The sequence below is a fragment of the Hippoglossus hippoglossus genome, chromosome 20, assembly GCF_009819705.1.
Source record: "Hippoglossus hippoglossus isolate fHipHip1 chromosome 20, fHipHip1.pri, whole genome shotgun sequence".
NCBI lineage: Eukaryota > Metazoa > Chordata > Actinopteri > Pleuronectiformes > Pleuronectidae > Hippoglossus > Hippoglossus hippoglossus.
In genome coordinates, this window is record NC_047170.1 from 5,522,331 (window position 1) to 5,536,816 (window position 14,486).

At 45.5% G+C, this 14,486-nt stretch overlaps 1 protein-coding gene across 1 annotated transcript; it reads left to right on the top strand.

Moving 5' to 3' along the window:
* The first annotated feature begins 1,193 nt into the window (after nucleotides 1-1,193).
* Nucleotides 1,194-9,071, top strand: klf6a (Kruppel-like factor 6a). Its single transcript, XM_034573174.1, has 4 exons — nucleotides 1,194-1,659; nucleotides 3,795-4,389; nucleotides 5,213-5,336; nucleotides 6,153-9,071. The coding sequence occupies exons 1-4, from the start codon at nucleotides 1,558-1,560 to the stop codon at nucleotides 6,202-6,204; spliced, it is 873 nt and encodes a 290-aa protein (XP_034429065.1). The 5' UTR covers nucleotides 1,194-1,557; the 3' UTR covers nucleotides 6,205-9,071.
* The last annotated feature ends 5,415 nt before the right edge of the window (nucleotides 9,072-14,486 follow it).

The window sequence follows — 14,486 nt, forward strand, 5'->3', positions numbered from 1 at the left end:
GTTGACTTTAAATGATAATATAATGGAGACAATAAAATACATTGAATACAATATGTTGGATAAGATACGATTGACACGATATAATACAATACAATAGATACAATTTTAGTTGAAAAATGTGTTGTTTACCAACTTTTTAAAAAATCTAAAAAAGTTTTTTTCCAAATTGAAGTTCCCAAGTGTCCGTACAATTTGCTGATATCAATTTGAATGAACTTATTTTGTCTATTTGTACCAATCAAGGTCATTTTTCAATAAATGTTCTGCTATTACTGTAGGAGTAAGTGAACTTAAACACACTGTATGAAACAGCTGCACATAAATTGGACTTGTTTTGGTAGTTTGGGTTTAAAAGTTCTTCAATATGGAATTTGTTGTCCTGTATCCGAATAACTAAACTTGGGTTTGAGTTTCTTTAACTTCAGAGGCTTCTCTGCAGTATGTTTTCCGCTCTGTCAGCTCAACCTAAGAGGCCACAAGTTGCTCCAGTCAAACCTTTGCCTCAGGACTCGAGTTCAATGGCGGTCACATACTCTTCGGCGTAAAGCAGAAGTGTGTATGGAGGCCGCCAGAGGAGGAGAGGTGAGGACTGACGTTTCCCCTAAACTCTGGTGACACAACAATATCCTGGCCGTCCATTAGTCGGATGTGTGGCAGGACGTGCGCTCACCCAGTGGAACTTTTCTGACGTGAACGCACGTGCACTTTGAGCGGCTGAACTCACCCGGGCTCAGAGGCTCCGGTGTCGCAAGTGCTGCTCATGACCAACTTACACACACACACACACACACACACACACACACACACACACACACACACACACACACACACACACACACACACACACACACACACACACACACACACACACACACACACACACAGAGAGAGAGAGAGAGAGAGAAGCTGACATGTTTTCCAGCAGCAGGCCGCGGTTCTGGTAGAAGTGCGGCCGGCTCACAGGCGCTGTCTGCGGCCAAACGCTGAGACCAACGCAGGCACTGAGAGCCTCCAGCCTCGGCATATATACATGCCTATAAATAACCAGCCAATCAGCGGCGAGCCACTGGCAGTCAAACCCGCCAATTAAACGCGAGAACGGAACGAATGAAGTCGCAGCTCGGCCGCCATTGGCCGCCCGTGATATCATTCGCGAGCCCTTACGCCGCTCGCCTCCGATTGGCTGCGGGCGGAGCGGAGGCCGGACGGAGGGCGGAGAGGGAGAGAGAGAGGAGGGGGCGGGGCCCGGAGGTTTGAATAGGGAAGTTTTGCAGAGCGCAGTTGTTCCTCATCCAGTCCGCTGCGCGTCTGTCAATACGAGAGAGAGGAGGAGAAGAAGAAGAAGAAGAAGAAGAAGCGAGAGAGAAGGAAGGAAGGAAGGAGGGGGCACTGACGGAGCCACTCTGCCGCTGCTCGGATCGCATCGCCGGGGGAACGCTCTCACTCCCACTCCCTCCGCTGGCTCTATTTTATACCTGACTCAAATATTTAAAGTGCAGCTACTCGAGGCTTATTTTTTTTTTTAAAAAAAAAGACAAGGGGGGAAAAACAGAAAAGATGGATGTTCTACCCATGTGCAGCATCTTTCACGAACTTCAGATAGTTCACGACACGGGCTATTTCTCCGCCTTGCCGTCACTGGAGGAGTACTGGCAGCAGGTGAATATGTCCACTGTGTGTGTTGGGGTCTGGGCTGCTGCTGCTGCTGCTGCTGCAAAGCGGAACTGGCTGCGCTTCTTTTTTTTATTTTTTATTTTTTTATTTTGGGCTTTAATAGATCACAGGGAAGTTGAGAATATTTATACAATCACATCGTGTTAGGGCTGTAAACACAGTGGTCCCAGTGCGTAGACGGAGCCCGTGCGCTCACCTGACACGCTGCAGCAGTGTGTGTGTGTGTGTGTGCGTGTGCGTGTGTGTGGGGTATGAAGTTTTTGGCAGACTGAAGTGGATCAGTGTGTCAGTCTGACAGCTGGAGTCCAGCCTCTGCTGCTGCACCAGGATGAATGAGAGAGAGAGCTACTGCACGCTGCCTCTCTCTACCTCTATCGCCAGCTCTACCTCCATCTCTTCCTCTGTCTATCACCCTCTCTACCTCTCTCTATCACCCCCTCTACCCCTCTCTATCACCCCCTCTACCCCTCTCTATCACCAGCTCTACCTCTCTCTATCACCCCCTCTACCTCTCTCTATCACCAGCTCTTCCTCTCTCTATCACCCCCCCCCCCCCCTCTCTCTCTGCATGCTGCTGTTGTATTTCCAGCATGATCTCTCCTCCTCTGAGCTCATGCTTCCAGGATGTGAGAGCTGGTTTCACTTCCAACACAAGCTGCTCAAACGCAGGAGGAAGTAGATTTTCTCGCTGATTCAAACTCACATGTAGCGCTGGCTCAGGATCAAGCCCTGCAGCTCGTAGTTTTTGTTTAAATATTCTATTTTCAGAACATAAAATCTGCTTTGGTTAATCTTCACTTCCTCTATCGTCAACTTTAAATGCAACACATTTTTGTCACAGCTTCCTCTCTTACCCCATATAACCTTTTTCTGCTTTGCAACATTAAGTCTAGTCAAAAAACACAACATTAACATCAATTTTAATCAAAAAACATCATTTCCCACCATCCTGCTATTTGAATGGGCTCCTCAACTTCTTCTTTTCGAAACCCTATTCTCCCTTTTTATTCCTGCTCTGTAATATAGATTCTAGTTAAATACAATCATTTTTGCATGATCCTGTGATTTGAATGAGCACCCCCCCCCCACCCGAACATGACACGATCAAATATCAGCCATGGCCCAATCCCTCCTCGCATGAGTAGGCACCAGCACAGCTGGAAAATATTGTGCTGCAGGAGCCCAGAGGAAATATTTATTCTACATGTGCCCCGTCAGAGCCTCTGTCTCTGAGCACCCTCCTAATGAACGGCCTCTTCTTTTCTTTTTTTCAACTTTTAACGGCCTCTGTAGTAAATTGGAGCCAGTGTTATCTTTTTATTGAGCAGTTGAGGGGGTGGTGGTTGAGTGGCTGACATGAGGAAGGATGTGATTGCATGGCAGAGGTACGCATGAGGGTAAAAGCAGCTGAATGGCTGGAGGAGGAAGTCGAGCGGCTTCCTTAAAAGGACTATCAAAATGTGTCGGGCGCTGAAATGACAATGCACGTTTTCTTAGGTGCAGCAGAGTTGGAGCTTACGCTCGTGGCGGTGGAGGGGGAGGAGGGGGAGGGGGGGGCAGCAGCAGCTCAGACAGAGTAAATCACATCAAGCTGAGACCACTGGAACATGTTTGAATGAGATGAGGCTGGATATTGTGAGGGAGGATGAGTTTGTGAAATGAAGAATCGTGACGTGCAAATGCAAATAATGGAGACTGTCATCAGTTCATCCAGTCACTGATTTAAGTCTTTTAAACATAAATACGTAGAGAAACCCAGAACCACTTCCCAGAGAGCAACACATGTCCTAAAACCAACAAATGTTCAATTTACCATCATATGACACAAGAAAACAGAAGATCCTCACATTTCAGAAGCTGTAACCAGCAAGTGTTTGGCCTTTTTGTTTAAATATATCTGAATTATTCATTTTCTTTCAGCTGACTAAACAATCAATAGACTAATCATCGCAGCACTAATGTAAAGATAAGTGCAGGGATGACTCATATGTCCTGCTGGAAGCATCTAACCAATATGACTCATGTGCACGTGCAGTGTTTTGCTGCTGTGAACGAGCCTCCTCTCTTCAGGGGAGCTGCTGCACTTCATCTCTTCTTACTCTGTGTTTTCATTCAACCAGACATGTTTGGAGTTGGAGCGCTACCTGCAGAGCGAGCCCTACGTCTCCACAGCCGACCTCAAGTTCGACGGCCAGGAGGACCTCTGGAGCAAGCTGATCTTGGCCTGCGGGGACAAGGCCAAGGCCGAGTCCGACCCAAAGCTGCCGCGGGCGGACGAGGAGGACAATCAGGACAGCCAAATCTTGGACACCAACAGTGTGAATTCAGACGCCAGCAGCGAGGCCTCGGACAGTTCTGAGGAGCTCTCGCCCACGCACAGCTTTACCTCCAACCCTCTGGGCTCCGTCTTGGTTGGCTCTGGACCTTTTAGCCCCTCGGTCATTAGCACGCCACCTTCCTCGCCGGAGGCCAACTCGGAGCCCAACTCGGAGCCCATCACCGTGACGAACAGCTGGGTGGCCATGCACGGCGACTTGCACTTGCCGGTCAAAATCAGGAGCGGTGGCTCCGCAAAGGGTTCGGACAAGACGGGACTCATGTGCGGGGAAGCGTCTCCGGACGGCAGGAGGCGAGTACACAGGTGTCAGTTCAACGGGTGTCGCAAGGTTTACACGAAGAGCTCCCACCTCAAAGCACACCAGCGCACTCATACAGGTCAGTACAAACTGCCAAGGCCTAAATTATGTCCACTTGTGACATGTGTGAAGGTTGAGTCTCTCCTCTGTTGCTTTCCCTCAAAACCACTTCATTCATAGAGTCAAAGAATGTGAGTTTTTATTTAGAGCGCTGGCTGGAAGTGCGATGAATTCAGTCTGTCATCGTAAAGGCATTGTCCAGCCATTGTGTAATGTAATTAAAGGTCCACATTGCATGATGTCCTCAGCTGGAGCGCTGTGAGCATTAGCGCTGCATGGCTGGATACCTAAACTGTGACCTAATCTATCTGGAATGTGACTCACTGAGCCAGTGAGTGAGTGAGCGAGCGAGTGAGAGCAAGGGGGAGGGGTTGCACATGGGAGATAAAAAGGACTTCAAACCGGATTGAGTTTCAGCATGGGAATGGGGTGAATGGGTGGGGGGGCCCAGGGGGCCCCAAGTGGGAGGCCTCTGAATGGTCATTTCAGTGTTCCTTACTTCTGATTAGAGGCGTGAAATTGCACATGTTACTTATTTCATTTTCTACACACTGAGCGTATGTTTTGTATTCAGCTGCAGAGCATCGCTGTTAGCATTCTTGGCATGTTTCATCAGGCTGCATTAAAAAAAGCCCAAGTGATCCAACAGGTTCAGTGGAATCTGGCTCTCGACTGACCTGTCATCAGGCCTTGACCCGGGGGTGATTGATTTGAATTCGTTTTGAATAACAACAGTTCAGGGCCAACCAATCATTGCCTGAGCAGAGAAAACAGGGTGCATCAGTTGTTTGTTTTGTGTGTCCAAACTTTGAGCTTCACTCACCTGTTCCATCTCCCTGCAGGTGAGAAACCGTACCGGTGTTCATGGGAGGGCTGCGAGTGGCGCTTTGCACGAAGCGACGAGTTGACCAGACACTTCAGGAAGCACACTGGGGCAAAGCCATTTAAATGCAGTCACTGTGACAGGTAAGCCAGACTTTCATTATGTCTCCAAAGACTGAGGACACTGAGGTCTTTTGAGGGCTCGGTCACACAGACACAAATGTTTGTTACTCTCACATCCAATCGAAGGAGCAAAATAAAACCTTTGCTTCCTTTGGTGAGGCAAATCACAGCGTGGCCTCACATGGAGTTCAACTTTGATGAACTTTGACCTGGCTTCACATTGATGTGTGTGTGTGTGACTGTACCCTTACTTAGAGCTGAACTGAGGACTAGCTCAACATGACTAGTGTAAATATGGGCCCATACTAGCTTACTGAAATGTGTGTATGTTGGCTAGTGATATGTTTTAGAACAGATGTAGCACTCAGTACATTTGTTTCATGGTCATAAAATTCGCTTTGTATTATAGGTTGTGTAAAGAAATTTAACATCGTCCAATCAGATTTCAAAAATCTGTATCTGCCTCAGAAATCAAATCTTCAATGGGCATTTAAATGAATTAAACGTCCAGCTAAGGATGTATCTGTGTGACAAGTAAAATAAACAACAAATTCATTGGGGGAAATGTACAATCAGCTCACTTAATTTTGGATTTTTATTTTTAAAGCTCCCAAATGTCAACATCAGGCTGTCACTATAAACCAGGAGGAGATAATTGGTCTCAATGAGCCACTTCTCAATAGGAATTTGTTCAGTTATTACCTCACGTGTCATTAAAAAGCATGAGTTCTACACCATTAATGTTTAAAATCCCTGTAGCACAAAGCTTCTTCCTCCGTTCAGTACAACATGTCTGACTTCCTGTCCCCCCCCCCCCCCCCTCTCTTCCTGTTCCAGATGTTTCTCCAGGTCAGACCATCTGGCTCTTCACATGAAGAGGCACATCTAGAGAACAGGGCGAGCGCTGAGCGAGCGTCGCAGTGAAGGGGTGGACGTTTTTTTTTTTTTTTTTTAAGAAGAAGAAGAAGAAAACAAACGCCGACGTCTCTCCCGATCCGGTCTCTTGGTTGAACTGTCCCAGAGAGCAAGAGTAGCGGGAGTGTGTTCCAGCCAAAGCATGCCGTTTTGCACCATACTGAAACCCAGTGCCTCCGGGACCTCTCTTTGGAGAAAGGTGCTCTGAAGGTTGTCTGTTGCGACAAGAGGACAAAATCATGGATTGGGGAAAGAACTTTGTTTTTCATTGAGAAGGACTTAAAACATACAAAAAAAAAGACAAAAAAAAGATAAAAAGACACGCAAACAGAATGAATGATTTGTATGTATGGTGCATGATGTTTTGGGGACATCTCCCGGACAGCAGATACACTGGTACTTTAAAAAAAATACCTGTCTGAGGTAAGCATGTGTGCACTGTGAATGTCTGAGATTGGCCGCCGGGCCCCCGTGGAGAAAGAGAGCGAGGATTTCTGGGAGAAGAGATGGATTGATGGATAGATGGAGCGGGGCTGGTACCGATGTCGCTGTGGACTGAATGGGGTTTTCTGGGGGGAACGTTCCCACTCGTGTTTCCCCTGGTGGCAGTGTGAGGAGGAGGCAGGGAGAAAGTTCCTGCCCTGCCCTGCCTGACACCCAGACTTAGTGGAGGAGGAGGAGGAGGAGAAGGGGGAAGTCTCCTTGGGTTTGACTAGAGAGAACTAGAGCATTGACGTGCCCCCTTCTGGTCTGTGACCCGGGACCAAAACTCTCCCCCTCTGCCCTCCTCACTCCCTTGGTCACTGTATGACCGGAGCTTTTTTTTTTTGGTGTTTTTGGTGCAGCTACTAAATGTGCAATGTGTTACGTAGCCTGGTTTATTATTTTTTTACATGCTACAAAGCTCATTTGTAGTCCCAATTGTATAAGCTGTGTGCTTAGAGGTATAAAACACAACTATACTATAACTTCAGTATCATAGACAGGTGTTGCATGGTTCTAGGGTTTGTTCACTTCCTGTTTCCAACTGTAATCAGGACTGCAAATAGGTTTTTTTCTCAATAAAAGTGCAGCTAAAACGCGAACGGTTTTAAATGTTACAATATTGTACATAAGCGCCCCGATGATTTCCTCTTCATCTTTACGACATCATCAAACATTTCCCTTCACTCTGGCTCTGCACACGGCTGCAGACGCCACCACTGCTTGCTGATTTTCTCCTCATTCATCCTTTGCCTTGAGGAATACTTTTTGATTTGTTTTTTTTGTACTTTCCTTTTCTATCTTTATAATGCACTGTTGACCTTAATGGTGCCTTATGCAAGTGACTCAGCCCCGTGGCGGCGCTTGTTTTCGCTCCCCCCCCCCCCCCGGGAAGTCACATTTGTTGTATGGGTGATTTGACAAGCTTGATTAAGGCTCAATTACAAATTAACTCACACCTCTTTGTGTGTAATGGAAGCTGCCTGCATCTATTCCGACGGTTAATTGTGTTAAATGTAAATGCTTCGAAAAGTCTCTCTCTCTCAATTCACTCGCTTTTTTTTTTTTGTCTGCCTCTTTTGACTCAGAGACGCAGCTCAGTTGATCAGTACATCCCACTCATTGGAGTCAGAACATGTAAATAAGACAAATGCTGTATGTTTAGAGCACTTAAATTCATTTATTAATGCTGTTAACTACTATGTAGTACGAACTCAAGTCCATCACACTCGGCTCCAAGGTACAAAATAACCAGAGTAGCTAGACGAACACGTTTTTTTTCTCACAGTTCAGCTCATACAGTGCTGCTCCTTTTTTAGCCTGTATCCCTCCCCTCCATCCTCTGCTCCCTGTCCCCCGCTCCGTCCCCTCCGTCGCTGCAAGTGGGACCGAAGAAACCGCTAAAGATTTATTGTAATTAACAGGCCGCAGTCGGACAGGCCTTGCCTTGTACTGCCTCGCGGTAATGAATTGCTAAAGGCTTTGTTGGCATGGAATCTGTCACAGACTGCTGACTGTGTAGGTTGGTTATTGACCTGTCTGGGGGAGCGTTGTTTTAGCCAAGCTGCAACAGTAATATGAAGAAAAAAAGACAGAGAAGGGGCGGGGGGGGGCAGGTGGGTTCTTGGCAGCAGATAAAGATCAAGCATCGATGTTGCACATGGAAATTTGGCCCAAAAAAAAGAAAAGAACGTCAATGAAGTTATCTCCTGAAAATTGTTTTTGTTTTTTTTCAATTTTTCCCACTGGAGGGGGATGGATACTGGACAAAGGGTGGAGACCAGACTAATTATAGGGATTACACTTATTACTGCTTCAGGATACAGTGATTGGTGCCACCCGCTCCAGATCAGCGACCTTGCTGCTGGAATCTTCGATGTTGCAGCAAGCCGCACTGTGGCGTGTTCCAACATATGGATTTCAGATCAGCGGGGTGAAAGAGACACGATGAGTACAAACCTGAAACTGCTTGCTGCGATAGATTTGGGAGTGCTGGCGATGCCTTTTGTGGGCAAAGAGAAGGAACATCCATTCTGTGAAAGCAGCAGCCAATATTGTTCGAGTGGTAATTGAGCCTTGATTTAGCCCCATGTTTGCTCGCATCTTTCACACTTTCACACTTCCCATCATCCTTTTTCATCCCACTACTCCTCTGTCACACACAGACACACACACACACACACACACACACAGCTCTTTGTTCTCAACTGAATCTTTGTATAAAAAGAAAAAAAAACAACTTTTGTAAAATTGTTATGTTTTTGCTTTATGAAATTTTTATTTGAAATTGTTTTGCAAAATTGTTATATTTCTGTATGAATGTATTTTTTATTGGAATAATAAGAAATTCTTATCTGACTTTGGCTCGCATCCTTTGTCTTATTTCTTAAGTCCCCTCAGTTGTGCTTAATTATCGTGAAAGCTTTTTTTTTTTTTATCAGTATTTGTTGCCCGTGGGAGGTTTGCAGCTTGTTGAGGGTGAGTGGCTGCATTTCAGCTGCACCCTGCCCTCCGGTAATACGGACAAAATTAGATTAGGGGCCAGGGTGTGAGCAGCGAGGGTGCATATCTGACATTTTGAATTTGTCACTTAAAAAATGCATTAGAAACCCAAGTGTTTACCAAAGTCTCAGCAGACAGCTTGTGTTAAACGGCTGTACCTGCTGCTGCTGCTGCTGCTGCTGCCGCTGCTGCTAGAAGCACTACATGGCCTCACCTCCTCCTGACTTGTAAACACCAGCATGAAAATAACTCTCCTCGAATGAGCAAATTGCATCTCTGGAGAAAGTGTTTGCTAAACACGGGAACCTGACGAAGCTCGCCCCCGTGGCAAACATTCAGATCTAGCGTTTGGTGTTTTGTTTTTTTTTCTCGTTTGGAAAAGTTTCTGTAAAATTCTCTCTGCAGTGGTTTCAATCCTGAAAAACGTCTGACTGTTCACTCCTTAGAGCTAGCTAGCTCTCATCAAAGCACTATAAATAATTTATCTCCATCGCTTACAGCCCATGGCATTTAATTAGAAAGCCCGCTTTTCTACATTTGTTAGATAATTACTCTACTTGACACAGATAATGATACAAAACAGCAGTGGATAAACCAAAAGAGCCCTACTTTAAGTTACAAACTAACAAGAAAATAAGATATATATACATATTAAAGGGGGAAAAAACCAACGAGCTCTCTGCTCCCCTGCTTATGATGCTGATGACCTAGAATGGGCCGGCAACTTATTAGCTCGTCTGATTTCCAGTAAAAGCCCTGTGGTTTATAAATGAAGCTTCGCCTGCAGTTGGTAATTAAGCTCGCTCTGGAGAACCTCCCCTCTTTCGAGTGGTGAAGAATGTTGGGAGGGCTTTTTTCGCCTAAAATGCCGCAGCTCTTTGATCTCCCCAAAACTCCTGCCCCACTTGATTTGTAGACTTGAACTGTACCTGCGATGCATAACGGAAGGCCGACGAGCAACCTGACCCGCAAAAAGAGTCCAAACTGCTCCTTACTTGACCCAGAGAGAGAAATCCTAGAGGCCCCGATTCTTGTATTTTAACCTCTGGAGTCGGGGTCGGGCGAATGTTGCGTTTGATTTCCGGGCAGCTGACTCACATCCTGACGAGAGATGGGGGGACATCCTGAAGTGGACCATCATGTATAAAGTTTCTGGTAAATGTGGCAGTAAGATCGGCATTCTTTCTTTGATGTACGCAGAGTGCACGTCCTCCATGTGCTTTCCCACATCGATACTGTGACTCAGCCTAAAGCCCAGTGGATTACTGGGAGCGATTATTCATTTTTGGATGTCCCACATCTTATCTTCATGTCTGAGGGGAGTGCATCACATGTAGGGTTGTATCCCATGACAGTGGTGAGGCCTGGAGAGGTTTTGTACATATGATGGCTGTGGAAAGTCAATTTAATCAAGTGCTGTGCTTAAGTACAAACTATTGTTACCTGTACTTTCTACTGTATGCTACTCTGGTCTTGTGCTCCACTAGATTTCAGGTCAAATGTTATACAGAATACATTTATTAGACTTCACGTGAAAGAATAGAAACATACATTATGGTGGTCAAATACACACACATACATATTTGCACACAAAATATTTGTATTAAGTCTGTACTTAGTAGATGGTTCCTTTTTTCAGTATTTGAGACCAAGAGACCTAAAAATAATGTATGAATATATATTCTTGTAATTATTGGGAAATCACTATGATGGTGAGATGTGCTGAATCTTGTGTTTCACTTTGTGTAAAAGCAACCCCCCCCCCCCCCCCCCCCCCCCGCCTGCAGTTTCAACCTCAATATGTAAACAGAACTTGTGCACCGCCAGTGTATATATTTATAAAAAACCTGATACTGAGAAAAAAAACTGCTTTCCTCCGCATTTTACATCAAACCTAAATTTAGTCCCTCGGAAAAAAAAAACAAGACCCTCAGCTGCCCTATAAAAAACTCTACCCTAATTTGTCTACCCTCACCCTTTCATGACCCCCCCGACCCCCCAGTGCATGAGTGCATTTTAGTTGCTAGTTACATTATAATTTAAAACAGTTTATGCTTAGTGTTAATGAAAACCAAACAAATACCCCAGCCACGGGATAATTTTTGGGAATATGCCCAATTTCTTACGAACTGAATTGAGAAGCCTCACACTTGTTTTTCAGGAAAACAAATCTCCATCATTCTTTACACCGGCTGAGAGCTAATTCAAGTATTTACAGAGCAGAGTGTGTTTTTTCTCGTGTGCTAAACTGAGCTGGTAACAGTGATGAAGGACGACGGGCGTGTTATTCACAATCATTTCAAAGCGTCGCCGTGTTCCACGTCAGATGTATCAGTGAATCTCAATGGATGTGACTATCTCCCACGACATAATTGCAAAGAGATTTCTATTTCATCATTCGCTTTCAAGCGGAAAGGCCTTCCAATTGTGGATTGTAAAATAAATCATTATCCAAAATTGCTGTGAATTAACAGACGCGGGGCAGGAGTGAGAGATTGCCTCGCCTGCGGTTGTCTCTCTCACACACACACACACACACACATACACACACGCGCGCGCGAGAAAATGGACTGTGATGGAGGCACACAGTGAGTTAAATGAGGGGAAATAATCAGGAAAGAGGAGGTTATCAGACTCTGCGCCCGGTTCATTCAGTCAGTCAGACTGCAAGTCATCACATATGCAGACTTTACTCTGAAAGCCCCAGCGTCAGGGCTTTCTCTCTCCCTCCCTGTCTTTCTGTTAATGGAGTCTATTAGGACTTGGCTTGTAGGGGAAATAGGACTGAAATCTGAGGTCAGTGACTCTCCTTTATGTCCCCCCGCTGCTGAGCTCCACGACTGCGCTCGCCCGCCACATGTGTGCCATAATCGCTATCATCGCTGATCCCACCATCATCATCATCATCATTGCTGCTATCTGTTCATACGCCGTCGAGCCCATTTCAATCCTCACCATCACTGTTATCATCAAAAGCACAAGTATCATCAGGACTATTGTTCTTCTGCAATCCCAACATTTCTCCTCCTCCTCCTCCTCCTCCCTGGGTTCTGCCTTGAATAATGCATGTTTCCTTAAACGAACCCCCATGGTAAATTAGATTCTACACCTAATTACCATGTTGCAATTAGCTGCAGAAATGAGAGAGGATCTGAGAACATTGCCCACAACAAAGTGAGGCAGATTTGAAGTTGTGTTTTTTTTTTTTCGTCTTCTGTTTTGTTTTGTATTTAAGACCCTGCAACATGAAGTGTGTGTGTGTGTGTGTGTGTGTGTGTGTGTGTGTGTGTGTGTGTGTGTGTGTGTGTGTGTGTGTGTGTGTGTGTGTGTGTGTGTGTGTGTGTGTGTGTGTGTGTGTGTGTGTGTGTGTGTCGTTCGACGCAGATTAAATTCTGACCGAAACTGTAAGATCATCAGTTCTTTTGAAATTTGAGATGCAATCCTTAGCGAGAGACTGCCTCACCCCAAAAAAGAGGCATCACTCTCGGGAGGAGATTTGTGCGGGACACATAAGAGCCAGCGGGATGGGGGTGGGGGAGTATCATCATAATATGATTCTGTTGACAGTTGACAAATATAATTATCCCAGTGCAGTGCCCGTTCTAAACCTGCCTGTTCGGAATGGGCTGTTAGCTCGGCCTGTGGTAATGCTCTGGTGCATCTGGACAATATACTGTCACCTTTTTATTGTTTGTCTGCTGGACGTAGTGTGCAGAGCTTTTTATAAACAGTCGATGGAGCAGATTGAAGTTAAAAAAACCTTGGGTTCATCCTACCTGGTTTATCTGCAGTGAAGATGTTATAGTCAATGTTTTACATAGAATGACAACCGTTACTGTTACTGTTCACCTCTATGGTTTGTATTGGACACAATCTTCAACCCAAGTTCACATATATTAAAAATAAAATGCAGCTCAGCTCAATATAAAGCATTGCAGCAACAAAACGAACATTGTGCTTTTACTTCATAGAGAAATTGCTGAAGAGGAAGTGATTCTGTGAATGTTGTTGCCATGACGGAGATCAGCGACCGTGAATGTGTCAGTGCCATATGTTAAAAAAAAAAGATCAAACTTATGTAGCAATGACTTTGCTCTGCGGTTTAACCCAGTTGTTGATCCGTGCTGTAATATATCAGAGGCCGTAGAAGAAGACATGTTCAACTACGTCTGCAGACTGAAGGCTCACTTCCCCAACCCCGCTGACTGCTACAGAGAGCCTGTTTATTCAAATTTGTCCATAACATTTTGAAAGTTCAAATCAAATTCGATCAGATCAAATTCAACACTACACTTCCTTGGGCCATTAAGAAAAAACACATGCCAAGTGTGAAGCCCATAAGATGAATGGTTGGCGAGATACGTGTTCCACATACAGACAGACAGGCTTTTGTCGATTTAGAAAGTAGATGGGATAGGTAATAATCCAAGGATTGGTTTAAATTAATTCATAAAAGAAGGAATTCAGCTGAATAATAAGCTTGTTCATCAGTGATAAGAGACAAAGAGACTGAGTGACACAGGAGTCCCCGGGTTCACGCTCGGTCCTCTGCAGATGCATCTCTGCAGCTCAAGGTAAATGAGTCCATTTGAATACAAATCCGGGTCGGCCTGGGTCACAATCATAATTGTCTCTGTAATTAGATTCCCTCCGCGAGTCTCTGGCTTGTGTCACTCCGGCAGACAGCAGCCGTGCACTCGGGAGGAGGATGGACCGAAATACGCCGTTAGCCTCTGGAGCCTGGGGTCGAACGGTCAAGGGAGAGGTGAGAGCGCATTCCCACATAATGGTCCCGGGTGTAATGTTTGTTTTCTTCCCTGCCCTTTCCCCCTCATTAAGGAATTCTTGGTGGGTCACATTGCTGTCAGAAGTATAGATGCAGCGGTTCGCCGTTTATGCACACTAACGACGAGTTGTCATGGCACTGTCATGGCATCGGCTGTAATTTCTAAATAACTTGTTGCTACGTGGCTTCATGTCATCGTCGCTCCGGCCAAAAATAACTGCATTGTCACTTGAAAGCTTCTGTTTCCAGTCCACTCGCAAAAGTCTTTTCCACAAACCGCACAGCTGCTCCGCAATCCAACGCGCTGGAATGTTTTATTTTTTACGACATCCAAGCGAGACGTCAAGCTTCATAAAAGCCGGTATGATTTTCAATTTCTGCCACTATTGAATAGGTAGCGAGCAGAGACAGTCATTAGTTGGAGTCAAGGTCTGCGGTGCTTTGAAAAGTCCTCTTCTCTCTTCTACAGGTTAACAGTGTGCAGT

What these genes read in the sequence shown, in the direction of transcription:
- klf6a (XM_034573174.1), top strand. Translation starts at nt 1,558, where the DNA reads ATGGATGTTCTACCCATGTGCAGCATCTTTCACGAACTTCAGATAGTT. An exon ending in ACACCAGCGCACTCATACAG is followed by an intron (nt 4,390 to 5,212) that starts GTCAGTACAAAC and finishes ATCTCCCTGCAG; the next exon opens with GTGAGAAACCGTACCGGTGT. An exon ending in AAATGCAGTCACTGTGACAG is followed by an intron (nt 5,337 to 6,152) that starts GTAAGCCAGACT and finishes TTCCTGTTCCAG; the next exon opens with ATGTTTCTCCAGGTCAGACC.